The 26,346-nt window shown below is 37.1% G+C and overlaps 1 protein-coding gene across 2 annotated transcripts in view; it reads left to right on the top strand.

Moving 5' to 3' along the window:
• The window catches only part of FOCAD (focadhesin), a 318,822-nt gene that overhangs the window by 28,362 nt on the left and 264,114 nt on the right, over positions 1–26,346 (top strand). For both annotated transcript variants that reach the window (XM_036855059.1, XM_036855060.1), the window contains exons 3-4: positions 1,526–1,600; positions 4,133–4,287. In XM_036855059.1, the coding sequence (XP_036710954.1) occupies positions 1,526–1,600; positions 4,133–4,287 (230 nt within the window). The remainder of the gene's footprint in view (positions 1–1,525; positions 1,601–4,132; positions 4,288–26,346) is intronic.

Below are 26,346 nucleotides of genomic sequence, written 5' to 3'. Positions count from 1 at the left end.
TTCTAAATATGAACAGTAGCTTTTTTTTGTCCTTGTGTTTCATATTGGTTTTATTAGGTTCTTGCAATTGTGCCCTGTCCTCTGAATACTTCTTATTGTTCTTTTGTAACCACTGCTCAGTGTTAGCACCATATTTCATTGATTCACACACATTTTTTCACATTTTAACACCTGTGAAATTGGGTTGTATCTAGTAATTGATGGCAGCGGTCATTATACCATTGGTATTGCCTGCACATTTATGAAGTTGGCCATGATTTTCTAAAAGAGTCTGAAAGAGCTCTTTCATTAATATAAAATCAAAAATTTAAATTATAAGAAGCATTGTATAACAGATTAGTTGGCAGACTTTTTCTTTCTTGGTGGTACATAAAATAATGGTGCATCTTGCAGTTGATGGCCAGTTACATTCAATGAAATATGGTATATTTTGTAAACAGGAACTGAAACTATTCACTGGTCCTCAATTCTTGTTACTATCCCTTTAACAAGGAGGTAAGAGACAGTTCATTGATCTAAACTTAAAATTCATGTAAATGTGTGACTTGTAAAACTTGGACCATCAAGCATTGAGGTCTGAATTCAATTCCAATGTGTGAAATACAAAATGAAACAAAGGAGTAGGTGCTTTGTTTTTACTTGAGCTTTTCTGGAGACTTTGCAAGACTGACAGGTGTTCATAGTCTTTTCAGACATTGGTCTCAAGGACAGGCTGAACAGTTGTTGCCGTAGCAAAGTTTCTCCCAACCCATACATAGCATGGCTGTCATTGTTGCTAGCCTGTGGCTCTAAGATAGCAGTGCTGTGTGGTGCTGAAAAACTAGGAGAGTGGAGTTGAGGTGATGGGAAATAATGACATTTACGTATTTATGGAATCAGCTCTCCTATGAGAATCTTAGTTTTAATTAAGGGCTTTTTGACCAAAGAAGATATGAGAAAATTTTAGAGATTTATGAGGCTGAAAGCTTATTAAGGGGCTGAAACCTATGAGAAACCAACAAAAAAATTAAATCATAGAGCCTAGAGGAAGGAGAATGGTCGTGGTGAGGGGAGGACCTGTTGGTTCAAATCTGTGTGGGCCATAATCATGAAGATGGGGATTATGATCTTCATCAAGGGCATGATGAAGAATGATGCGTTTCATTTAGTTGCAAAGATGATTTTAAAAACTGTGGAGTTTCTCATTTTTCTCATGGTTTAATGGATGAAGCAATCTCAAATTATCTTCTAATACTAAGTGACAGCAATTTAAACTGAAATTCCAGCAATTTTCTCAACATCTATGAACAATAGTTTGCTTATTGGGATAAAATGTAGGATAAAATGCTTACCTTGAGGGTTGTTATGAAGATAAGAGATTATGTATGTGGAGTGCCAATACAGTGCCTTCTACAAAGCACACACTCTATGAATGGGAGTGACTGGCATACCATATCAACTAGTACTGCTATTAGTTACCTTCAAATTCACTATTGAGCGAGAACTTCCAAGGGAATGTATTCATTAATTTTGTTTGTTTTTTTAGGCTGCAGGTCATCTTATTGCTGCAGTTCTAAAGGAAAGTGGTTTTTCAGAAAAGATCCACCAGTCCACAAACCAGGTCTGTCTTTAACTTTGTGCTTTAGTTCTATTCAGATATTGCTGCTAGCTGGACTGCATAAGCACTTCTTTTGTTTTCCTCACAGTTAAGGTCACTATAGAAATGATTTTGCCTTTTTTTATTTGTTTGCCATGATTTTCTTTTAAACTTTAAAATTTGTAACAACACTGCAGGAATGAGATATGGAAGGGGTGAAGGGGAGTATTCTTAATGACTATTAATGAAAAATAACATGGGTGGAAGGAGGGTAGGCATGCTTTAGAGAAGGCTGATAGGGTTACTGCTGAGGGAATCTTTTTGTTTAATGGAGAAAGTGAACATAGTGGCTCTGTTTGGGTGTAGGAGATTTCTCATGTTTTAGGTATAGCCCCAAATATGCATTCTAAGTTGGAAAGGTCATCCCCTGACAGGAAGAGCTGGAGGAAAAATTCTGTGCCATTCATAGAGCAGTTGAATGCTAAGAGCTGAAGCAATGCCATCTTACTGACATTGCTTTACCACTTGGGTTTTGGTTGACCAGTGTTGTATATTTTGACATGCTGATTGGAAGCTCTGCTTAAGTAGGTCCTCTAAGGTACACTCTATGGAGAATATAGGTGATGGAAATAAGATTTTTTTTTTTCATAACAGAAATAAATTGATTTCCTTTCTCTCACATTCCTTTTTATTAGCTGCTCCAAGTTACATCTCTTTACAGCTTCTGCTGACATGTTGAAGTCAATGTAGGGGCATACTTCACTAATTGGCATTTTTCTGGTGTTTGTATGTAGTCATATAAATTAGGTTTTCTGAGAATTCTGATCTTAATCCTGCCGATAATCACATTATGTACTCTGAGAAGATCTAGTGGTTTTACTTAAACTGCCAGGATTTACTGAATGTCAAATCCCTGTAACTAAATGTTTCCTCTTCTAATAAATGAATGCTTACTTCCATGAGGGCACAGTATTACCTGAGGCAACAGTTTTTTTATTCATTTATTTTGTTATTCTGGCTTAGTAGTGGAGTGATGACATTTAGAACGCTTTGGTATTGTCCATGCAGGTGAATAAAATTTCCTTCTGAATAAAAGAAATGGAATATAAATATTTCTTCCCTTCAGTGACTGTTAATTGTATTGTTATGTTAGTGGGATTCTAAGACTGAAGAGGCTCTCGGAGCCAGCTACTGTGGGAAAGTTGGCACAATTTAATGTTGATTTTCATTCTTTTAGTTATTCTATGGGAGCTGGGGAATCTTAATTTTTTTTTCTCCAGATTGTATGTTTCCCTAATAAATTATGTCAGGAGGAAAGAAAAATAGCTTCATTGTGTGTTCTTTAAAAAAAAAAAAAAAAAAAAAACAGCAAAAAAAAATCCCCAAAACAATATGTGAAATCTAAATGGACTTAACCCACAATACATTCAAATAGAGGTTTATCATTAGTAGTGAACCTTTTTTTTTGAGGGGAGGATCATGAGTTCCTGAGAAAGTTATGAAAGCTAGAACCTCTGTTTTTATAGGATTTTTCAAAATAAAGAACTTATATTTATCTATGTGTCCTTCCGGTGCTTTCCTGTCAAAGGTGACAGGTTTACAGTGTGAGGGAGAGAAGTCACAGTCTTCCTTGGGCAAATCACTTTTTCTAGGCTTTTGTTTGTAGTCATGGAACCAGCAGCTTGCTCGTAGCCTGTCCTACTTCTGTCTCTTTCCTCTGGGTCCACATTCAGCTTCAGTCACTTGGGGCAGGGACATTGTGGGGGACAGAGGGGTGGCATGTGGGTGATAGAGGTTGGTGGGAGGAGAGCAGGAACATTTTCTGAAAATGTTACTGCCATTTAGGGCTTGAAGCATAGGTATGATCTGGAGTCCAACTTAGACTAACTGATATGCTGGTATTGTTCATGTCTGGTTAAATGGCTTAGTTAGAGCACAGTGCTGGAGCCAAGTCATAGTTTTTTTTTTGTTTTTTTTAAAATTAATTAATTAATTTATTTTTGGCTGTGTTGGGTCTTTGTTTCTGTGCGAGGGCTTTCTCTAGTTGCAGCAAGTGGGGGCCACTCTTCATCGCGGTGCGCTGGCCTCTCACTATCGCGGCCTCTCTTGTTGCGGAGCACAGGCTCCAGACATGCAGGCTCAGTAGTTGTGGCTCACGGGCCTAGTTGCTCCGCGGCATGTGGGATCTTCCCAGACCAGGGCTCGAACCCGTGTCCCCTGCATTGGCAGGCAGATTCTCAACCACTGCGCCACCAGGGAAGCCCCAAGTCATAGTTTTGATCTCCTAGTACTTGTGTTGCTCGGACTTAGGTCATACTTCTGCAGCCAGCCTCATTTTGCAGCAAAGACACCAGATGAGAGAGAGTTGCTATATCAGAACATATCCATTACCTCTCTTGGAAAACCGACTTTAGTGTATTCTACAAATGGTGTGACATGGTTTTTGTAGAGGACAGTCAGCCTACTGTGAACGAATTACACTTTGATGAATGGCCGGGGGTGTATATGCATTTGCTGCTCATCAGACGTGTGTTTTAATCACTGGTTTGATTTCAGACTCCTGCTTTGAACTTGCTGTGGGAGAAGTGTTGCAGTGATAATGTCGTGGTTCGAACAGCCTGCTGTGAGGGTCTGGTAGCCCTTGTCGCTCAGGATCATGCAGAGTTCAGCTATGTTCTCAATGGGATTCTCAACCTGATTCCATCGACCAGGTGCTCTTTCCTTCATGTTTGATCAGTTAATGATTTAAATTTTTAGAAAAAAATTCATTCATTTGCCATTAAGGGTCACCATTCACCCTACTTGCCAGTTGTTTTTCTTTCCCTAAAAATGTCATGCAGTTGAAATTTCATATGTGGTGAGAACATGCTAATTTAAGCTCTAAAAGTTTGGGGATTTGTGGTCATTTGCTGTACTTAAGTTTTGGGGTTCTGCTTATTTTGTCATTGCTCTTTTTAAGGAATAGCTAAGTAGTTTATAACTCACAGTTTGCAGTACAGATTCCTGACTTATTTTAAGAAAGAAGGTTGCCCATAAGCATCATTCCACAGTGGTAAAGTTTATACACTATTGGCAATACTTGGTCAGCCTTTAGCATCAGTACATGAGTTAGAAAATAACAGCACTAATTTCTTTAAAAGCATTTTGTGGTTTAGATATGTCTTCCCCTGATTATTCCAAGTAAATAATGTTCTTTGAATTTGTTTGGAATGACCATATTTATTCCATTCACAGACTGAGGTTAATGGAATCCCAGGGGATAAAATGGGCATTCTGAGGTGGTCAAACAAGACTGTATTTGAACCATCCCATGGAAATGAGCATCTCTTGTAAAATACTCCCTGAAAAGGAGGTGCCACTCTTTGCTTCAAGAAATGGTCTTGATCTATATGCCCTCAGTTTTGCCTGCTTTAAATAATTTGAGCTTCTGTCCCCTTCTCCCAACTCTTACCCAGCCCCCCCACCTCCTTCTCAATGGGGTTACTTGTTCTCCTGATGTTTTTTACTCACCTTTACTGTGTTATCATCAGAGCTGAATACTTAATCTTTTTTTCTGCCTTCTGTGGAGACGGAGTACAGCTGTAACCATCAATGTGTGGACAGTGCCCTCCTAGGCTTGAGGTCTATTAGGTTAAGTAACCTCTGGCCTTTTAACCTTTCTTCACAAATCTTATTTTGTTCCCTTACATCATCTCTTTGAATCTTTTTGGAGCCTTGATTTTTTTCTTTATATTCTGCTATCTACATTTGTAAGTCCAAGCCCTTTAGCGTGGTATACGTGCCCTTCCCAAACTAGTTCCCACCTTCTGTTCAACCTGCGTTTTCTGCCATGAACCCTCCTCTAAGCCATACATCCCTGTTCCCTGTTCCCGAGCCTGTGCATGCTGTACCTCTGCATGGAATGTTCCTTCCCCTTCTCTTTCTGATATCATCTTCTTCATCCTTCAAGGCTCAGCTCAGATGTCACCTCTCCTGCCTAGATACTTCCCTCTTCTCAGCTGGGCTACTTGCTCTTTCACAATATATTTCTATTTTTAACCTGTATTTTTGTCTCTAGCACACTCTTCAGCAGTTAGTAGATGACCAAATCTTTCTGAATAAGTAAGGTTCGATCATGGCTAAAAACTTAACTCATTTTCTGTCTTTTTCTTTGTGTGTATGCCCACGTGCACATGCACACACGCGCACACACTCAAACAAATGTTTTTAGAAGGATCCTATTGTATATCCATTAAAAAATTAGTTTTGAGGCAGCTTTTAAAAGGTTAAGTTTTTGGTTTTTGTTTTTTAAAAAATGTATTTATTTATTTATTTATTGGCTGCATTGGGTCTTCGTTGCACTGCGTGGGCTTCTCATTGCAGTGGCTTCTCTTGTTGCAGAGCATGGGCTCTAGGCGCATGGGCTTCAGTAGTTGTGGCACGTGGGCTTCAGTAGTTGTGGCACGTGGGCTCAGTAGCTGTGGCTCACAGGCTCTAGAGCTCAGGCTCAGTAGTTGTGGTGCATGGGCTTACTTGCTCCATGGCATGTGGGATCTTCCCAGACCAGGGCTTAAACCCGTGTCCCCTGCATTGGCAGGTGGATTCTTAACCACTGCACCACCAGGGAGGTCCTAAAAGGTTAGGTTTTAATGTGTCTCTCTTTTTGTAACTTATTGGTTACCCTTAAACAAGCCACCTAGATTTTGCCTCACCCTTTTTTTTTAAATGCAGGTAGTAGTATTAGTTCCTCCCTAAATATTTTCAAGTGCCTTAAAATTCACAAACAGAACCTTCTTGCATTGTCTAGTTGTACTGTTTATATCTAAAAGTAAGAGTATCAGCAGCTAAAGGGGCCAGGGGCCAGCTAATGTCTCTGACTAAGGGATAATTAGAGCAAGTTAGGTTATACCTTTAATTCCAGAATGTCCTATTAGAAAATTATGCTGGTGTGGGATATCCTTCACACATCAGTATAAGTCCATCATCACTATTGTAAACTGAAAAGCATAAGCTTTGCTGATAGTGGATCAGCATGTCATCTGTGTATATGAAAATTTGTCAGTAATATTAGATTTTTTAAAATTAAAAAATACATTTTTTGAATTAGCAACATGTTCACATGGTAAAAAATTCAAAAGGGCGTAGGAGGCAAATTCTCTGTCTTTCCTCTTTATCTGTTTTTCTCCTCAGGTAAAACTCTTAACAGGTCTTGTTATCCTTCTAAAGATGCTGTATGCACATGTAACTGAAAATTTATATGTACATGTTTTTTCTTAAAAAAAAATTAGTAGCCTACTATACATAGTATTCCTTATTTTGCATTTTTCAATGAAAAAAATATATCTTAGACGTCATTCCTTACCATACATAAAGTGCTTTATATTTTTTTCCGGCTGTATAATATTCCATTGTATGAATGTGCTGTAATTTACCAATTCCCTATTGTTTTCAATTATTTGCAATTATAGGCAGTGCTTCAATGAGTAATCTTACACATATAGGTTACCATTAGTTTTCAAGGGTCTTTGGAAATATGGCCAAGATATAGAAGAAAGCCTTGAATTTTATGGTAAGCAAATATAGGAATTTTAACAATTGAAGGATCCTGAAAAAACTTTTTTTAAAGTTTCTTAGAGTGTTCTTGTTGTCTAAATTGTTAGCCACAGGAGATGTAGACAGAGTAGATTCTGAAGCTAACTAATTTAACTTTTGCATCAATTTGATCGTGAAATGTGTTATATAAGTGCTAGGTTTTCTTTATTGTTGCCAGTAGAGGTAAGGATTATTTCTGAAGAATTTCCTTTGTTTTATTTCAAGTAGCAGAGCTTTGTGGTTTGTAGTGATTACAAAGACTATACTTTGCATTGTTTATGCCTTAACAAAAGCAAAATGAGAATCAACTTTAAGAAATTAAATTAAATTTAATTAAAAACAGGGACCCAAACAGCCCCTTCCTCCGAATGCTCCTCAGGGAATCTTCTGAGACAGAAAACCATCTTTATCTTTGGGATCTAAAAACAAAAATGACTTGTCATTTCCCTGTGGTTCTTGGCTGAGACATTTTGGATCTTCAGTTTCCAGTGTTTAAATTTCTCCTTGTCTGTGGCTTTCTCTTCTTAAAATAGAGATTTATGGCAGTCTAGAGGCACCTTGGGAACAGAGCCACACAACGATTGCTCAGCTTTGATGCAGAAGAATGAGTCTAAAACTGTATTTTTTCATTTTGCCTACCTAGTATCCTAACATTCTTCAGAGGGAGAGAGAAAGAGGGAGAGGGAGAGGAAGGGAGGGAGAGAGGGAGACGGAGAGAGAGGGAGGGAGAGAGGAAGAGAGAAAGAGGGAAAGAGGAGAGAGAAGCAGCATCCTTCTGTGGAATAGATATTTAGAAGATGTAGCTTCCAGAGCTTTCTCAGCATTGCAGTAAATATTGAAAGCTACAAGGAAAGATGGAGGAAAAGTCAGTGAGGTTCTCTCTCCTAGCCTTATAACCTGCTCCTTGGCTCTTTGCAGGTCTAGTATGTAAATTCCCTTGGAACATGTATGAAAAGCTGCCTCCTCTTAACCACCCCCCCGCCCCCAAATCCAACCCACAATTTGAGAAACATTGGTCTAGAGCCTGCTACATTGTGTAGTCTAACTTTGAATAAGACTTGACATTGGTAAAGCTCTGGTTGTCTAACTTCAGGGAGTGGCTGGGAAAGTGTCTGGCTCTGTTTGAGAGACTGTTCCCTTCAAAGGAATAGTTTGATGTCCAGAGTGTTCTCGGTTCAAAGCTGAGGCAACATGAAACAATTGTAAACTAGTTTTTATAGCTTCTGTAAACAAAGAAGTGGATTTAAGAGGTTGAAAATGTTCTTTTAATCAGTAAGGAAATTTGAAAAAAAAAATTATTCCCTAGGGAGGGTGCTACAGAGAAAGAAGGGGGCTACAGAGAAAACACAGTAAGGAAATTATTATCACCAGTTAAATGTAAATTTTGAAATTAAATAAAATTAGGGTGAATGATATACATAGTAGCATGTCCTTTTCTTATCCTTTAAGGAACTGCTTGTTTTAAGTGTAGATTGTTTTTGGTTTGGTTTTTACATTGAGTTTATCCTATGATAAAGATTCCCAAAGCAAGGAGTTTCCCCATTTTTCTTTCCTTAGATCCCCGCCCCCTCCCTTAACTGCACTAGCTTCTAGAAAGCTCATGTAGCCATTGTTATAGTTGCTTAGTAACGGGATTGTGAATGAAAACAGTACTCTCCTGTGGAACCAGGTATTTAGTTTTCGATACTGAGCTGTCATGACAGCCTATAATTTCAGTTCAGCTGCTTCCCTGACCCGCCACCCCTTCTTTCAAAAAATGTGTTTGGTAGGACGGTTATGCTCTAGATAAACTAACGCTTCATTTGTGTTCCTTTTGTGCTTTCAAACAGGGAAGGGACCTGCAATTTATGTATTTGGGGGAAAAATAAAATGTATTAAGGTGTGAGAGATTAAAGTCTATTTTCTGAGATTCCTAAAGCCTACTTTTTAATAAATCTCAAATAGGATATTAATAAATGCCCATAATTGGTCCCGGCTAAAGCTGCTGGATCCAGTGAGTCTTTGATCATGGATTGATTAGGGTCCAATTAGATTAAAAATGACTTTGAGAACTATTTGCAGTTAAGATTTAGGGTAATTTCATGAGAAAATTCTTATCTCTCAGGGTCTTTTCTTTTGTCGATGACCCTGTTCCTTGGAACACTTAATTGCTTTGTTATCATGTAGGAAACGGTTAGCAACCAAGGAGACGCTGTATTCATACCTTGTATTATTGAAGCTTTTCTGTACTATTTAGTTTCTTTCTCTTTATTTTATTTGGCAGGAGAAGAAGAACCAAAGAAGGATGCCTTTATGAGGTTTCCCCAAGGTTTGAGGAAGACAGTCTTAGTATGCTTTCATTTGCAGCCAGGGAGTCAGAGAATTGTTCATGAATTTGAGATGGTTTCAGGGTTTATATCTACATTGGTATCATTGCTCATTTAATTTTAACTCTGATCTGACAATGACAGAATTCTTGGACCATGTCTGTTTCCTCATCTTGTCTTTTAAGTATTCTGTAAGCCTTTTAGCTTGTTTTCAGATGTTCTCTTTTCCTTTTTTCGAATCCTTTTTCTTTCTCTAAAATTACAGAATCTCTCTCAACTTGTAGCTCATAACCAGAAAAGTAATTCTAGCCACTTTTCTCATCTAGGACATTCTGCCCTATTTCTTTTTAAGTTAACTGATCTGGTTGAAGGCTTTGTTTGTCACAAAATATTCCATTGTAAGAGTCATGTATTTATGCTAAGGTGTTTTTAGGTGATTTAAGAAAAGTGACTACTGAAATACATGTTACTTTTATAATGGAAAAGTGCTTCAGAAGAAATCAGGCTGTTTTCTGGTACTTAGAACTTTCCCAAGCAAAAACTCAATAGCATTATATCTCTTAGATTTTTTTTGAAAGAAACATTATTTTTTGTCATTTATGGGTCAACCATGGGTTCCACAGAACTGTTTTTTTATTTCCTCCCTTTCTTCCCGGCTCCGTCTCTCTTTTCTCATAGAATTTTATTATAAATTTAGGAAATGACTTGATCATTAATCTAGTGTTTAACATTCTCTTATTTGCTGGTGACTTACTGTACTTAAAGCTGACCACTTACCCTTTCTAGTTAAAAAGAGACTTGGCTACATTTGTACCATTTGCTCCCATGATACTCAGAATGCCCCCTTTTGGGATGTTTGTATAATTCTCTTCAATGCAAACTTTTGTTATTCTCATCCCTGGTCAAAAAATTAGTATGGGTACTTCCTTGCATCTCATATTTAGAATATTTCGAAACTAAAGAACCAAGCATTAATTGTAGTCTTTTCAAAAGGAGACCGAGCATACATGAGCAGTATTTAATGCTGTAATCAAATACACCCCAAAGGAAACCTGAGATATGGTATTCATATGCACAGTAGTAATTGTGCTGTATTTACCTAGTGAAGAGCAATTTTTCTGGGTGGTTTTAATTAGTATAGTTTGTACAGCTTGACCAAAAATTTTTTTCTTTTCTTTTTCTCTGGAATATTCAGCATCATTATTGACCCACACTCCTTCTTATGATGAGATCTGGGTTTGGCTCTTATGCCAGTGAAAATTGAGCTTCCATTTTTTTTTTTTAATTTTTATTGAAATACAGTTGATTTACAATGTTGTGTTAGTTTCAGGTGTACAGCAAAGTGATTCAGTTATATATATATATATTCTTTTTTAATATTCTCTTCCATTATAGGTTATTACAAGATGTTGAGTATAGTTGCCTGTGTTATACAGTAGGTCCTTATGGGTTAGCTGTTTTATATATAGTAGTGTGTATATGTTAATCCCAAACTCCTCTTTTATCCCTCCCCCCTCCTTTGGTAACCATAAGTTTGTTTTCTATGTCTGTGAGTCAATTTCTGTTCTGTAAATAAGTTCATTTGTATCTTTTCTTTAGATTCCACATATAAGCAATATCATATGATATTTGTCTTTCTCTGTCTGGATTACTTCACTTAGTATGATAATCTCCAGGTCCATCCATGTTGCTGCAAGTGGCATTATTTCATTCTTTTTTAATGGCTGAGTAACATTCCATTGTATATATGTACGACATCTTCTTTATCCATTTATCTGTCGATGGACACTTAGGTTGCTTCCATGTCTTGGCTATTGTAAATAGTGCTGATATGAACGTTGGTGTGCATGTGTCTTTTCGAATTAAGTTTTTCTCCAGATAAATGCCCAGGAGCAGGGTTTCAGGATCATATGGTAGCTCTATTTTTAGTTTTTTTTTTTTTAAATTTTTTTTTATTTTTAGTTTTTTAAGGAACCTCCATACTGTTCTCCATAGTGGCTGTATCAATTTACATTCCCACCTTTTTTTTTGCATTGTTTCTTGTCACTGCACTTGTAGCTCAGGCCTGAAGTTTCCTTTGCTCCCTCTTAGAGGGTTCGTAAGTCAGTTCAGTTTGTTTTGGCAGCTACCCAAGGAAGAACTTGTTCCAGCCGATCTTTACTAAAGGACTTTTGGCAGCAGGTTCTTGAGTGTGACAGGACTCTGTGGGCTACAAGTTACAGAAACCCACTTGAACTCATTTGAGCATTAAAGGGTGATTTTAATTTTTTTGCTAAAGGGGTGTCCCACAGGACTTAAGAACAGGGATGTACCTGAGCCTCAGAAACAAATTGGATACAGGCTGTGTGTCTCTTCTCTCTTGCTGCAAACTGACTTCTCTGCTTCCTAGTCTACAGGGCACCACCTGCTCCTGGGTTAACATCTCTTATCCATAAGAGATAGCCAGACTGAGGTTTGAATTTCTTGGCCACAATTACAGATTTCCAAGGACCAGCATGTGTGAGATGTTCACTCCTGGACCAGTCAGTTCTGCCAGGGGCTGTGTATTAGTTTTCTAGGGCTGCTGTAACAAATGACTACAAACTTAAAGCAACAGAAGTTTATTATTCCACAATTCTGAAGGCCAGAAGCCCAAAACCAAGGTGTCAGCAGGATTGGTTCCTTCTGGAGGCTGGGAGAGTCAGTTCCATGCCTCTTTCCCAGCTTCTGGTGGCTGCTGGCGACGTTCTTTGGCTTGTGTCTGCGTAATTGCAGTCTCCACCTCTGTCTTTTCATGACCTTCTTCTCTGTTTCAAATCTCTTCTCTCCTTTCTCTGATAAGGATACCAGTCATTGGATTGAAGGCCCACCCAGGATGATCTCATCTTAAGAGCCTTAGTTACATCTGTAAAGACCTTATTTCCAAATAAAGTCACATGCACAGGAACCAGGGATTAGGACTTAGATGTACTTTTTTTTGTGGGGGGGGGGCAGACAATTTAACCCTCTACAGGCTGTGTCTTCATTGTGTGAATATTCGTATGCTGGGATCCTTTCTATAGTAACCATATGAATGGACAAGGAGCGGTAATTCTCAAAACAGAGAGGAGACTGGGACATTATTACTGAAGATTGAAATTGGGGTAAAGCCATGACTCTGGAAATAGGTATCTCTCAGCCTCTCAGCTCAGCTCTAGCTTTGAAACATAATTGTACTTAAGTACAGGTGATGGTATTCACTCTGTGTTACTCTGACTGGGATCGAGGGAGGAGTGGGCACTTCCCTAGAGGTCCAGTGGTTAAGGTCTGTGCTTCCACTGCAGGGGGCACAGGTTTGATCCCTGGTAGGGGAACTAAGATCCCGAATGTCATGCCGCACAGCCAAAAAAAAAAAAAAAAAAGATTAAAATGGGGTAGAGGGAGGAGAGATTGAGTGGATGGAGAGTCATTGTCAAAGATAACATGATTGTTTTATTGTGACGGCAAGATGCCACCATGTTTTCCATCATCATCATCATCATCATCACCATCCTCTGGAATATTTTTTTGAAAGCATATGTTATCTCTCCAAACAGCAATAATGATAGCAGCAACCACTGCCTTGGTTGCCAAGGGAAGGGAGGTAAAGGAAGGAAACTAGCTTGGAGTGTGATACCAAAAAAATAGCCAAGAAAATTTTGGAAAAAAATAGGTGTTACAAAGAGGAACTCTTTGATTTTTAAAAATTTAAAAGAAAATTTCAGAAGTAAGTAGAATAGTGTTATGAGCCCTCATGTTCCTATCACTCAGCCTGACAACCTTTAGCTCACGGCCAGTCCTGCTCCTCCATAATCTCATCCACTTCCATTCTACCATATTCTTTTGGAGCAAATCCCGGACATTGTATAATTTCTTCTGTAGATATTAAGTATATATCTCTTTTTAAAAAACATAACAGTAATATGATTATTACACCTGGATATATGTGTGTGCGTTTGTGTGTGTGTGTAGTATTTAAATGTCCAGTCAGTATTTAGATTTCTAATTGCTAATAATATTTTTTAAACAATTTGTTTGAATAACCATCCAAATAAGAATTAGTTGTTAATTCTTTAACCTCTCTTTTAGCCAATAGGATCTCCACTTCACATATATCCATATTTCTCTGTCTGCCTCTCTCTTTCTTACAATTTACTGAAGAAACTTGGTTGTTTGCAGTGATTCCCACAGTGTGGATTTTGCTGGCTGCTTCTCCATGGTGTGCTTTAACTTATTTCTCTGCACTTCCTGTAAATTTTGCGCTAGAAATTTGATGAGATTTAAGTTCAGTTTTTGTCGTTGTTGCGGGGGAGTGTCAGGGAGGGAAGACTTCTTCATAGGGGGCAATGTGTTCTTCCATGGGGAGGGACATAATGATGTTAGCGGTTTATGCTTAACGGCTAGATCCATTAATTCATTAGGAGATTCAAAATAGTGACATTTTAATTCTACAATTTTTTTCTTCACTTATTACTTGAAATATTGCTATAAAGAGAACCATCCTCATATCTACTGTTTGGTTACCCAGTAGTACAGTTTGTATAGGAAGGGCAGGATATATACTTGATTTCTTTCTTTATTTACTAAACTTCAAAACAATCAGTTTTTTTTTTTAACGCGTTCTTCAGTATTGAACAATTAGATTTTATTTTATAAAGAATTATAATGAGCTCATGGATTAAACAATTGATGTATTTCCATCCTCTTCCTTCTTTTTAAAAAATCATATTTTGAGACTTTATTATCTTTTCACTATTTTGAGTTTATTTTAGACCCACTCTTTTAGAAGCAGCTTGAGAGAGAGAGAGAGAGAGAGAGAGAGAAGGAGAGAGAGAGAGAGAGAGGGGGAGAAATTTTAGTAGCTTCAAAAGTCCTATTGCTATTTAGTGATGTTCATATATAATAAATGAATTAAGAGGGAAGAAAGTGAAAAAAAAATAGCATCTTCCAAAGGGGTCTTCTCGCAGCTGCTCTGATCTTAAGTCACAGGAACCATCTAATATTCATAAGATTCTCTTAGGTGTTAATTGGTAGTGTGGTGAACTTAGCTGCATGGTGGGCAATCTTCAACATAGTAGTTAAATCTCTTTTTACCATACTGAATATTTCTTTTATTTTACTTATTCTGTAAGGAGTCTTAAGTTGGTTTTAATGTTGTTACTACATGGCTTAAGATGTATTAAAAAAAAAAACACCCAACAGAAAACACCTGCCTCCCTTCCCCCAGCAGGATTATTTCATTGCTTGATAATGTAAAGGGTATTATGTTAACTTTATCTTCCCAGTATTTACAATTCCCTCATTTGCTAAATGTACAATCTCAGAGAGGACTATAAACACAACTAGTAATATCATTCATATTAGCTTATTTAGTAATAAACTAAATAACAAACTTTATAATAATACATATATGATACTGCAATTTCAGTGTGCATATGTAAAAATCACATAATTATAGAACTAGAAATTACCTTCAAAGGTCACCTCTGTATCTAAGCAAGACTATACCTTAGCTGTCTTCCATCCATCTACTAATTAAACACTTATTGAATATCTCCTGTATACCTCTACTAGGTGCTGTGAGATCATGGTGAGGAAAGCAGACTTGGTCATTGCACTCATGATGCTTTTCGTTTAAAGAGAGAGATTGCCATAATCACATAGTCACACAATTATATATTAAACTACATTCAGACAAGAACACTGTGCTGAGAGTGACTTTAATGTGGGAGTTTGACCTTGTCATGGAGGTCAGGGAAGGCTTCGCTGATGTAGTGACACTTGACATGAGACTGAGGAATGAATAAAACTTTTCTAGGCAAATAGAAGAGGGTAGAATTTTCCAGTCACAGGAAGTAGCATGTTCCAGGTCCCTGTGGTGGGAGAGAAGACGATTAGTTAGGAAGGCCTGAAAAATTTCAAGAGCAAGAGGAGAGTGGTTTGAGATGAAGCTGGGAAGAGAAGCAGGGGTCAGACATTTCAGCCATCAGACCTTCATGATGGCTAATGTACAGGATTTGGGTCTTTATCCTGAGTGCAGAGGGAATCTACTGAAGTGTTTTTATATGATGAGTATCAGTGGTTTCAAAAAGACCACTGTGGCTGCAGTGTGAACATAACATTAAAAGTGCTGGGTTTTGGATAGGCAAATAGAGTGGTACAGGGAGATGAGTTTAGGTGACTGTTACGGTAGTTCAGGTGAGGGATGATAGTTGCTTCCTAGAGATGAAGGGAAATAGATGGATTTGTGAGATATTTAGGGAGTGAAGCATTTGAGGTGGATTGAATATGAGAATCACTGAAAGGGATATATCAAAGGTGACTCCTTGATTTTTGGCTTCTCTACCAGGTAGATAGGAAGCATTAGAAGACCAGGTATGTGGGAAGAACATGAGTTTGGTTTTGGACATGTTGAATTTGAGGCACAATTGAGACACTGAAGAGGGACTATCCAGTAGACAGTTGGATATGCCTTTTTTTGGTAATGACATCCCTCGAACATATTATACTATGAACAAGTTAGTCATAATATCTAATCAGAGCTCCTCCGCCTTGATTAAAAGTCTTCACTTTGATTTGTTAAATAACTTTCTGGGTACCTGTGTACCTCAAACACAGCCGGCCTGCTTGTCTAAGGGCTAATTCCAGATCCTGAAAATGTTCTCAGAAGTCTACTTCCTCGAGTTAACATGTTTTTGTGTCTGTGCCAAACTGTGACTGAAGGCAGGTTCTAAATAAAAGACACGGTGGTTATTTCATTATTTACTTAAATTTCTGCTCATACTGTATATCTAGGAGATCAGGTTTAATCTTCTTTTTGTGTTCAGTGGTCCTTCCTCACCTTGAGATTATAAATCTTTTTTCCTCCTTTTTTTCACTAATAAAAAAATAAAAGTAGTGCATACATTTTTGAAAACTCAAACAATGGCGCTTGCAGGTAGTGAAAGTAGTAAGTGGTAAAATTTCTCCTTTTTACCATTTTCTCTTTCTTTTCTTCTTTTTAAAAAATTCACTTTCCTGTTGGGCCCTGGTGGAAACTAGGAAGTGACAGGCTGGAAAGGCTCAGGGAGAGTAGAGTGGCTCAGAGATTTCTCCAAATATTGCCCTTGGTTCCCTCTGGAGTATAGGGAAAGCTAGGGTGATCTGAAATCAGATCCAGGCACGTGGAATCAGGGACCAGCTAATTCCAGTGAAATTGGAGCCCCATATCTAGATGTATAAAAAAGTATTTATAAGCCTATACATTCCATGTGTTTTAAAATTGGATATATTATTCATATGTATATTGTTCTAAAATTGCTTTTTTTCCACTTAATATGTGTTGGACATCTTTTCATAGATCTGTTTGCATCTTTATTAAGAGCTGCAGACTATTCTATAATATGATTGTGTCATATTTTAAATATTTCTCTATTGGCAAACGTAGTTTTCTTCTTCCATTTCTTTAAGATAACAAATGCCTTGTAATATCTTCTTTTGGGCATATGTAAGGGTATTTCTATATGATAGGTTCTTACAAATGCAATTTATGGGAAAAAGACTGTTCATTTAAAATTTTTATGGACACTGCTAAATTGCCCTCCATAAAGTCTGAAAGAATGTATGCTCAACCTGAAAATGCTTATTCCCCATTCACTCATTAACACTGGATATTATGAATCATCCTCTTCTGTGTATCTATATTCTCTGCTCATTTTTCTATCATATGATCTGCCTTATTTTGTTGCTTTTTTTGTTTTATGTATATAAACCCTTTGTCATATGTGTTATAAATATTTCATCTCAGGTTATCTCTCATCTTAATTTTATGTTTTCTTTCCCCTGAAACCCTCCCCACTAACTTTGCTAAAGTGATCTGGAATTTTTATGATAGATTGTCTTTTTTTTCTCTCTTTTTTGTACTTTCCCCCTCCAAAACCTCTCTTAACAATTGCTTTAAACTTTATAGTGACATTTGAAAAATGTTAAAGACTTGATTGTAAATTCTTCTGGTATTCATTCTGAACAAGTTCTTTGTAGGCTATATCTTTCTACCACTTCAGTTCTTTCTTATGCTTTATCTTAAAAAAATAATAGCTTTATTGAGATATAATTCACATATTAAAACTATTCTTTTAAAATGTGCAATTCAGTGGTTTTTGGTATATTTACAAAGTTGTGCAATCATCCTGCATTATCTTTTAACTGGAGAACCTCTTGAAAATTTTTCAGAGTACTATGTCTGAAAAATATTTCTTTTGTCTTCATACATTATTCTTAGTCTTTCTGGGGAGGGGGTTAGATTTATTAAGTTATATAAACCTTTCTCTCATAATTCCATATACATTGCTTCATTTAGTGTTGCAGATGAGAATTCTGATGCCAAATTAGAAATGATGTCAGTCTAGTGTTCTTTATTTTATAGATTTTATTTTATAACTTAAAGTTCATAGGATTTTCTCTTTACCTATGGATTTGGGAATGTCAGAGATTTTTTCAGGCATCTTGCCTAGCACTTGGTAGCCCTTTCAGTTTGAAGACTTAGGTCTAGTGAATTTTTCTTCTATCCTTTCTTTGATTTTTGCTTCTCTAAAGGTTATGTTTTCTTCTATTTTATTATTTTGATTTTTAGCACTATTCAAACTCTTGTAACCTCTTTCTGCAATTATACAGATTTCATATAAAAATTTTTAATTTTGTAAGAGCAGATCTGAGATTCAGAGTAACAATGGCTTGAAAACAATAAAAAGAGGGTTTTGTGAAGAAAGATAGAAAATACTAGGATTTAGGCATTTAGGACTTAACTGTAGTTAGTTTTAGGAACATTCTAGGTTTTGGCATTCATGAACTCTGAAACTTCTGTTTGCATAACCTTACAAAGGGAAAAGCATTATAATCTTTATGGTACAGTTACCATATTAGATTATTACAATTTATTGAAAAAATAACCAGGTACTTTACTGACATAGTATTATTTATTCTTTAAAACAACACAGAGGTGGGCTTATTATTATGATTCTCTTGTACAGGTGAGGATGTTGAGGCTTCTGGACATTAAGTGGCTTGCCCAACATTCCCTATCTAATTAGAATTAAAGCAGGGATTTAAATACAAATCTGAAACCATCCCTCTCAGCCCACTTGAAATATTTAAATAATTTAAGAAATTATTCTAAAATAATTGAATTTAAGGCAATATGTTACTATTTGAATGGATCTACATGTGATTTTATTAATGCCATCATCTTTCAAAAATTATAATGTATTCATGTTACACTCTTGCTTAAAATATAGTATGGACTCAATTATCCACACAGTAAAGTCTGGATCCACAAATAAAACAAGATGTAACTTAAAGGTTAAAAAACTGGAGTTAATTTACCAGTCTCAGTGGTTCTGGGAACTCCCTGGAATTAAATGCACATATGATGTATGTGCTTTTCTCTGGGATTCTAGTGCTTTCATAAAGGGGTAGGTGACCCAAATTGGTTAAAAATCATAAGTCTGTTATCTGTCTTCTGTAAAACTCTAGTCATATGACAAATAAATCATTAGATAAGGAAAACCAATATAGTTTTACATGCAAAAAGAGATTATTTAATGAAGCCATATTTCTTGGAAGAAATTCAGTCAAAATTGATCATCTAAAATGAGTACCCTTTAAACTAATCATTAGGTCCAGAGTGGCCTTATGAGGTTACTAGGTGAGGCTTGGACTTTTTCCATCTCCATTTCAACCATACATAAATGGAGTCATTTTAGCTTAAATCAGACTTTAAAGCTGATTACCAGTTGTGTAAACATTGCAGACAAGAAGACAAGGAGACTTCTGAACACATAGTGACCCTCTCACCAAGGTAAACCAGGGCAGACTCCTCTGATAGGTCTCAATCGGATACTGGAATCTGGAACTGCTCACTGATTCAGTGATGATTAGACTTTATCTACTAAATATAGCTACAGACCTCAGATTTCATGGTCTTGTATAAAAATTCATGGTCTTGTATAAAAATCTAGGCACAGACCTGGGTCAGAGCCATAGGGTTTTGTGTCATCCTGAAGACTAACTTTCAAAAAGCAAGACAGCAGCACTGAGGCCTGTGACTGAGGTCGGACATTCACACCCAGGAATAGGTTCTTGATAAATTGGTGATAGAGCAGTTACAGTTTCCATGCTGAAGGCTCTCCAGATCTCTGTAAAGGAAAGTGTGCAGAGTTGTGAAGAGCTGGGGCATATACTGGAAGGTAGCATTCCTTAAAGTCTGGGATCCTTAGCTACAGAATGGTTCTCATTCTGTAAAAGTGAATGGTGTGAAGAATTGCAACGAAGGAATTTATTCTAAAAGTTTGGGTGCTGAGGTATCTTCTTCCTAAGCTTTAGAGGAGGAGGATTCTAGAAGCTCAGGGTGTCAACAGGGAAGGTTCTCAGAAGAATCTGAGCAGTCTCAAAGGAAGAAAATAAGACAGTACCTTGGTTCCCAAGGAGATATCATGCCATCAGACCTTCCTAAGACAACTGCACGTCATTCCAATTTTTTAAAAAATTTACTTTTTAATTTCTTTTGAGTCACAGTGGAATTAACTAGCCATATTTCTGATGAAGGCAAAGTGGAATTGACACAATACCAATGTAGAGTATGTGAGAAAAGCTGAACCTCAGTTTGACGTCCAGCAGAGAACACACACAGGAAAGAGAATCTTAGGGAACAGGCTTCATGCAGTGTTGAGGCCTCTGTCTTCACCAGAGGATCCACACAGGAGAGAAACCATACACATGTGATATCCATCACAAAACACTCATTCATGAATCTGCACTGCATGGTCATAAGAGGATCCATGTGAAAAAGAAAACATACTGTTGTATAGATTGTGGGGAATGCTTCAACTGCAAGAGAAACCTCACTGCTCACCAAAGAATCCACTTAGGAAACAAACCATGTGAGTGTCTCCAGCAGTGCTGTGAAATAGAAATATATTGTACTATGAGCCACATTTATAATTCAAAATTTTCTAGTAGCTATATTAAAAAGTAAAAAGAAATGGTTGATATTAACTTTAATAATATATTTTATGTAACCCCACATTTCAAAAATATTATTTCAATATGTAATCAGTATAAAAAATTACACGATATTTTACAGTCTTTTTTGTGTTCTAAGTCTTTTAAATACAGCGTGTATTTTACACAACAGCACATCCCAATGTGGATTAGCCAAATTACAAGTGCTCAGTAGCTACATGTGGCCATTGGCTACTGTATGGGACAGTGCGACCAAACCTTTTACAAGTTGTAAAATTTTAAATGCCATAGAAGAGTACACTAAATAACATCTCACGTAATTGCCCCGAAAGATATCAATTAATTAAGTCCAGATCTTGTCTTGGCTAGAGATAAAGTTAAAAGTGATTTCCTTTTTGTTTTTATTTTGAATTTTATTTTATTTTTTTAAACAGCAGGTTCTTATTAGTTATCCATTTTATACACATCAGTGTATACATGTCAATCCCAATCTCCCAATTCATCACCCCCCACCCCACCACCACTTTCCCCCCTTGGTGTCCATACGTTTGTGTTCTGCATCTGTGTCTCAATTTCTGCCCTGCAAACTGGTTCATCTGTACCATTTTTCTAGGTTCCACATATATGCATTAATATACAATATTTGTTTTTCTCTTTCTGACTTACTTCACTCTGTATGACAGTCTCTAGATACATCCATGTCTCTACAAATGACTCAATTTCATTCCTTCTTATGGCTGAGTAATATTCCATTGTATATATATGTACCACATCTTCTTTATCCATTTGTCTGTTGATGGGCATTTAGGTTGCTTCCATGAGCTGGCTATTGTAAATAGTGCTGCAATGAACATGGTGGTACATGACTCTTTGAATTATGGTTTTCTCAGGGTATATGCCCAGTAGTGGGATTGATGGGTCATATGGTAGTCCTATTTTTAGTTTTTTAAGGAACCTCCATACTGTTCTCATAGTGGCTGTATCAATTTACATTCCCACCAACAGTGCAAGAGGGTTCCCTTTTCTCCACACCCTCTCCAGCATTTGTTGTTTGTAGATTTTCCAATCATGCCCATTCTAACTGGTGTGAGGTGATACCTCGTTGTAGTTTTGATTTGCATTTCTCTGATAATTAGTGGTGTTGAGCAGCTTTTCATGTGCTTCTTGGCCATCTGTATGTCTTCTTTGGAGAAATGTCTATTTAGGTCTTCTGCCCATTTTTGGATTGGGTTGTTTGTTTTTTTAACATTGACCTGCATGAACTGTTTATATATTTTGGAGATTAATCCTTTGTCCGTTGATTCATTTGCAAATATTTTCTCCCATTCTGAGGGTTGTCCTTTCATCTTGTTTGTAGTTTCCTTTGCTTTGCAAAAGCTTTTAAGTTTCATTAGGTTCCATTTGTTTATTTTTGTTTTTATTTCCATTGTTCTAGGAGGTGGGTCAAAAAAGATCTTGCTGTGATTTATGTCAAGGAGTGTTCTTCCTATGTTTTCCTCTAAGAGTTTTATAGTGTCCCGTCTTACATTTAGGTCTCTAATCCATTTTGAGTTTATTTTTGTGTATGGTGTTAGGGAGTGTTCTAATTTCATTCTTTTACATGTAGCTGTCCAGTTTTCCCAGCACCACTTATTGAAGAGACTGTCTTTTCTCCATTGTATATCCTTGCCTCCTTTGTCATAGATTAGTTGACCATAGGTGCGTGGGTTTATCTCTGGGCTTTCTATCCTGTTCCATTGATCTATATTTCTGTTTTTGTGCCAGTACCATATTGTCTTGATGACTGTAGCTTTGTAGTATAGTCTGAAGTCAGGGAGTCTGATTCTTCCAGCTCCGTTTTTTTCCCTCAAGACCGCTTTGGCTATTCGGGGTCTTTTGTGTCTCCATACAAATTTTAAGATGATTTGTTCTAGTTCTGTAAAAAATGCCATTGGTAATTTAATAGGGATTGCATTGAATCTGTAGATTGCTTTGGGTAGGGTAGTATAGTCATTTTCACAATATTGATTCTTCCAATCCAAGAACATGGTATATCTCTCCATCTGTTTGTATCATATTTAATTTCTTTCAACCGTGTCTTATAGTTTTCTGCATACAGGTCTTTTGTCTCCCTAGGTAAGATTATTCCTAGGTATTGTATTCTTTTTGTTGCAACGGTAAATGGGAGTGTTTCCTTAATTTCTCTTTCAGATTTTTCATCATTAGTATATAAGAATGCAAGATATTTCTGTGCATTAATTTTGTATCCTGCAACGTTACCAACTTCATTGATTAGCTCTAGTAGTTTTCTGGTGGCATCTTTAGGATTCTCTATGTATAGTATCATGTCATCTGCAAACAGTGACAGTTTTACTTCTTCTTTTCCAATTTGTATTCCTTTAATTTATTTTTCTTTTCTAATTGCCGTGGCTAAGACTTCCAAAACTATGTTGAATAATACTGGTGAGAGTGGACATCCTTGTCTTGTTTCTGATCTTAGAGGAAATGCTTTCAGTTTTTCCCCATTGAGAATGATGTTTGCTGTGGGTTTGTCATATATGGCCTTTATTATGTTGAGGTAGGTTCCCTCTATGCCCACTCTCTGGAGGGTTTTTTCATAAATGGGTGTTGAATTTTGTCAAAAACTTTTTCTGCATCTATTGAGATGATCATATGGTTTTTATTCTTCACTTTGTTAATATGGTGTATCACATTGATTGATTTGCATATATTGAAGAATCCTTGCATCCCTGGGATAAATCCCACTTGATCATTGTGTATGATCCTTTTAATGTGTTGTTGGATTCTGTTTACTAGTATTTTGTTGAGGATTTTTTACAAAAATTTATTTATTTTATTTATTTATGGCTGTGTTGGGTCTTCGTTTCTGTGCGAGGGCTTTCTTCTAGTTGTGGCAAGCAGGGGCCACTCTTCATCGCGGTGCGCGGGCCTCTCACTATTGTGGCCTCTCTTGTTGCGGAGCACAGGCTCCAGACGCGCAGGCTCAGTAATTGTGGCTCACGGGCCCAGTTGCTCCATGGCCATGTGGGATCTTCCCAGACCAGGGCTCGAACCCGTGTCCCCTGCATTGACAGGCAGATTCTCAACCACTGCGACACCAGGGAAGCCCTTGTTGAGGATTTTTGCATCTATGTTCATCAGTGATATTGGTCTGTAATTTTATTTTTTTGTAGTATCTTTGTCTGGTTTTGGTATCAGGGTGATGGTGGCCTCATAGAATGAGTTTGGGAGTGTTCCTTCCTCTGCAATTTTTTGGAAGAGTTTGAGAAGGATGGGTGTTAGCTCTTCTCTAAATGTTTGATAGAATTCACCTGTGAAGCCATCTGGTCCTGGACTTTTGTTTCTTGGAAGATTTTTAATCACAGTTTCAAATTCATTCCTTGTGATTGGTCTGTTCATAGTTTCTATTTCTTCCTGGTTCAGTCTTGGAAGGTTATACCTTTCTAAGAATTTGTCCATTTCTTCCAGATTGTCCATTTTATTGGCATAGAGTTGCTTGTAGTAGTCTCTTAGGATGCTTTGTATTTCTGCGGTGTCTGTTGTAACTTCTCCTTTTTCATTTCTAATTTTATTGATTTGAGTCCTCACCCTCTTTTTCTTGATGAGTCTGGCTAATGGTTTATTAATTTTGTTTATCTTCTCAAAGAACCAGCTTTTAGTTTTATTGATTTTTGCTATTGTCTTCTTTGTTTCCATTTCATTTATTTCTGCTCTGATCTTTATGATTTCTTTCCTTCTACTAACTTTGGGTTTTGTTTGTTCTTCTTTCTCTAGTTCCTTTAGGTGTAAGGTTAGGTTGTTTATTTGAGATGTTTTTTGTTTCTTGAGGTAGGATTGTATTGCTATAAACTTCCTTCTTAGAACTGCTTTTGCTGCATCCCATAGGTTTTGGATTGTCGTGTTTTCATTGTCATCTGTCTCTAGGTATTTTTTGATTTCCTCTTTGATTTCTTCAGTGATCTTTTGGTTGTTTAGTAATGTATTGTTTAGCCTCCTTTGTGTTTTTTTACGTTTTTTTCCCTGTAATTGATTTCTAATCTCATAGTGTTGTGGTCAGAAAAGATGCTTGATATGATTCCAATTTTCTTAAATTTACTGAGGCTTGATTTGTGACCCAAGATATGATCTGTCCTGGAGAATGTTCCATGTGCACTTGAGAAGAAACTGTAATCTGCTGTTTTTGGATGGAATGTCCTATAAATATCAATTAAATCTATCTGGTTTTTTGTGTCATTTAAAGCTTGTGTTTCCTTTTTAATTTTCTGTTTGGATGATCTGTCCATTGGTGTAAGTGAGGTGTTAAAATCCCCCAGTATTATTGTGTTACTCTTGATTTCCTCTTTTATAGCTGTTAGCAGTTGCCTTATGTATTGAGGTGGTCCTATGTTGGGTGCATATATATTTATAATTGTTATATCTTCTTCTTGGATTGATCCCTGATCATTATGTAGTGTCCTTCCTTGTCTCTTGTAACATTCTTTATTTTAAAGTCTATTTTATCTGATATGAGTATAGCTACTCCAGCTTTCTTTTGATTTCCATTTGCATGGAATATCTTTTTCCATTCCCTCACTTTCAGTCTGTATGTGTCCCTAGGTCTGAAGTGAGTCTTTTGTAGACAGCATATATACGGGTCCTGTTTTTGTATCCGTTCAGCGAGCCTATGTCTTTTGGTTGGAGCATTTAATCCATTCACGCTTAAGGTAATTATCGATATGTATGTTCCTATTACCATTTTCTTAATTGTTTTGAGTTTGTTTTTGTAGGTCCTTTTCTTGTCTTGTGTTTCCCACTTAGGGAAGTTCCTTTAGCGTTTGTTGTAGAGCTGGTTTGGTGGTGCTGAATTCTCTTAGCTTTTGCTCATCTGTAAAGCTTTTGATTACTCCATCGAATCTGAATGAGATCCTTGCGGGGTAGAGTAATCTTGGTTGTAGGTTCTTCCCTTTCATCACTTTAAATATGTCATGCCACTCCCTTCTGGTCTGTAGAGTTTCTGCTGAGAAATCAGCTGTTAACCTTATGGGAGTTCCCTTGTATGTTATTTGTCGTTTTTCCCTTGCTGCTTTCAATAATTTTTCTTGGTCTTTAATTTTTACCAGTTTGATTACTGTGTGTCTTGTCGTGTTTCTCCTTGGGTTTATCCTGTATGGGACTCTCTGCGCTTCCTGGACTTGGGTAGCTATTTCCTTTCCCATGTTAGGGAAGTTTTCGACTATAATCTCTTCAAACATTTTCTCGGGTCCTTTCTCTCTCTCTTCTCCTTCTGGGACCCCTATAATGCAAATGTTGTTGTGTTTAATGTTGTCCCAGAGGTCTCTTAGGCTGTCTTCATTTCTTTTCATTCTCTTTTCTTTATTCTGTTCCACAGCAGTGAATTCCACCATTCTGTCTTCCAGGTCACTTATCTGTTCTTCTGCCTCAGTTATTCTGCTATTGATTCCTTCTAGTGTATTTTTCATTTCAGTTATTGTACTGTTCATCTCTGTTTGTTTGTTCTTTAATTCTTCTAGGTCTTCGTTAAACATTTCTTGCATCTTCTTGATCTTTGCCTCCATTCTTTTTCCGAGGTCCAGGATCATCTTCACTATCATTATTCTGAATTCTTTTTCTGGAAGGTTGCCTATCTCCACTTCATTTAGTTGTTTTTCTGGGGGTTTTTCTTGTTCCTTCATCTGATATATAGCCCTCTGCCTTTTCATCTTGTCTATCTTTCTGTGAATGTGGTTTTTGTTCCACAGGCTGCAGGGTTGTAGTTCTTGCTTTTGCTGTCTGCCCTCTGGTGGATGAGGCTATCTAAGAGGCTTGTGCAAGTTTACTGGTTGGAGGGACTGGTGATGGGTAGAGCTGACTGTTGCTGTGGTGGGCAGAGCTCAGTAAAACTTTAATCTGCTTGTCTGC

This window comes from Balaenoptera musculus, chromosome 6 (genome assembly GCF_009873245.2).
Source record: "Balaenoptera musculus isolate JJ_BM4_2016_0621 chromosome 6, mBalMus1.pri.v3, whole genome shotgun sequence".
Lineage (NCBI taxonomy): Eukaryota > Metazoa > Chordata > Mammalia > Artiodactyla > Balaenopteridae > Balaenoptera > Balaenoptera musculus.
This window is presented reverse-complemented; position numbering and strand designations above follow the sequence as displayed.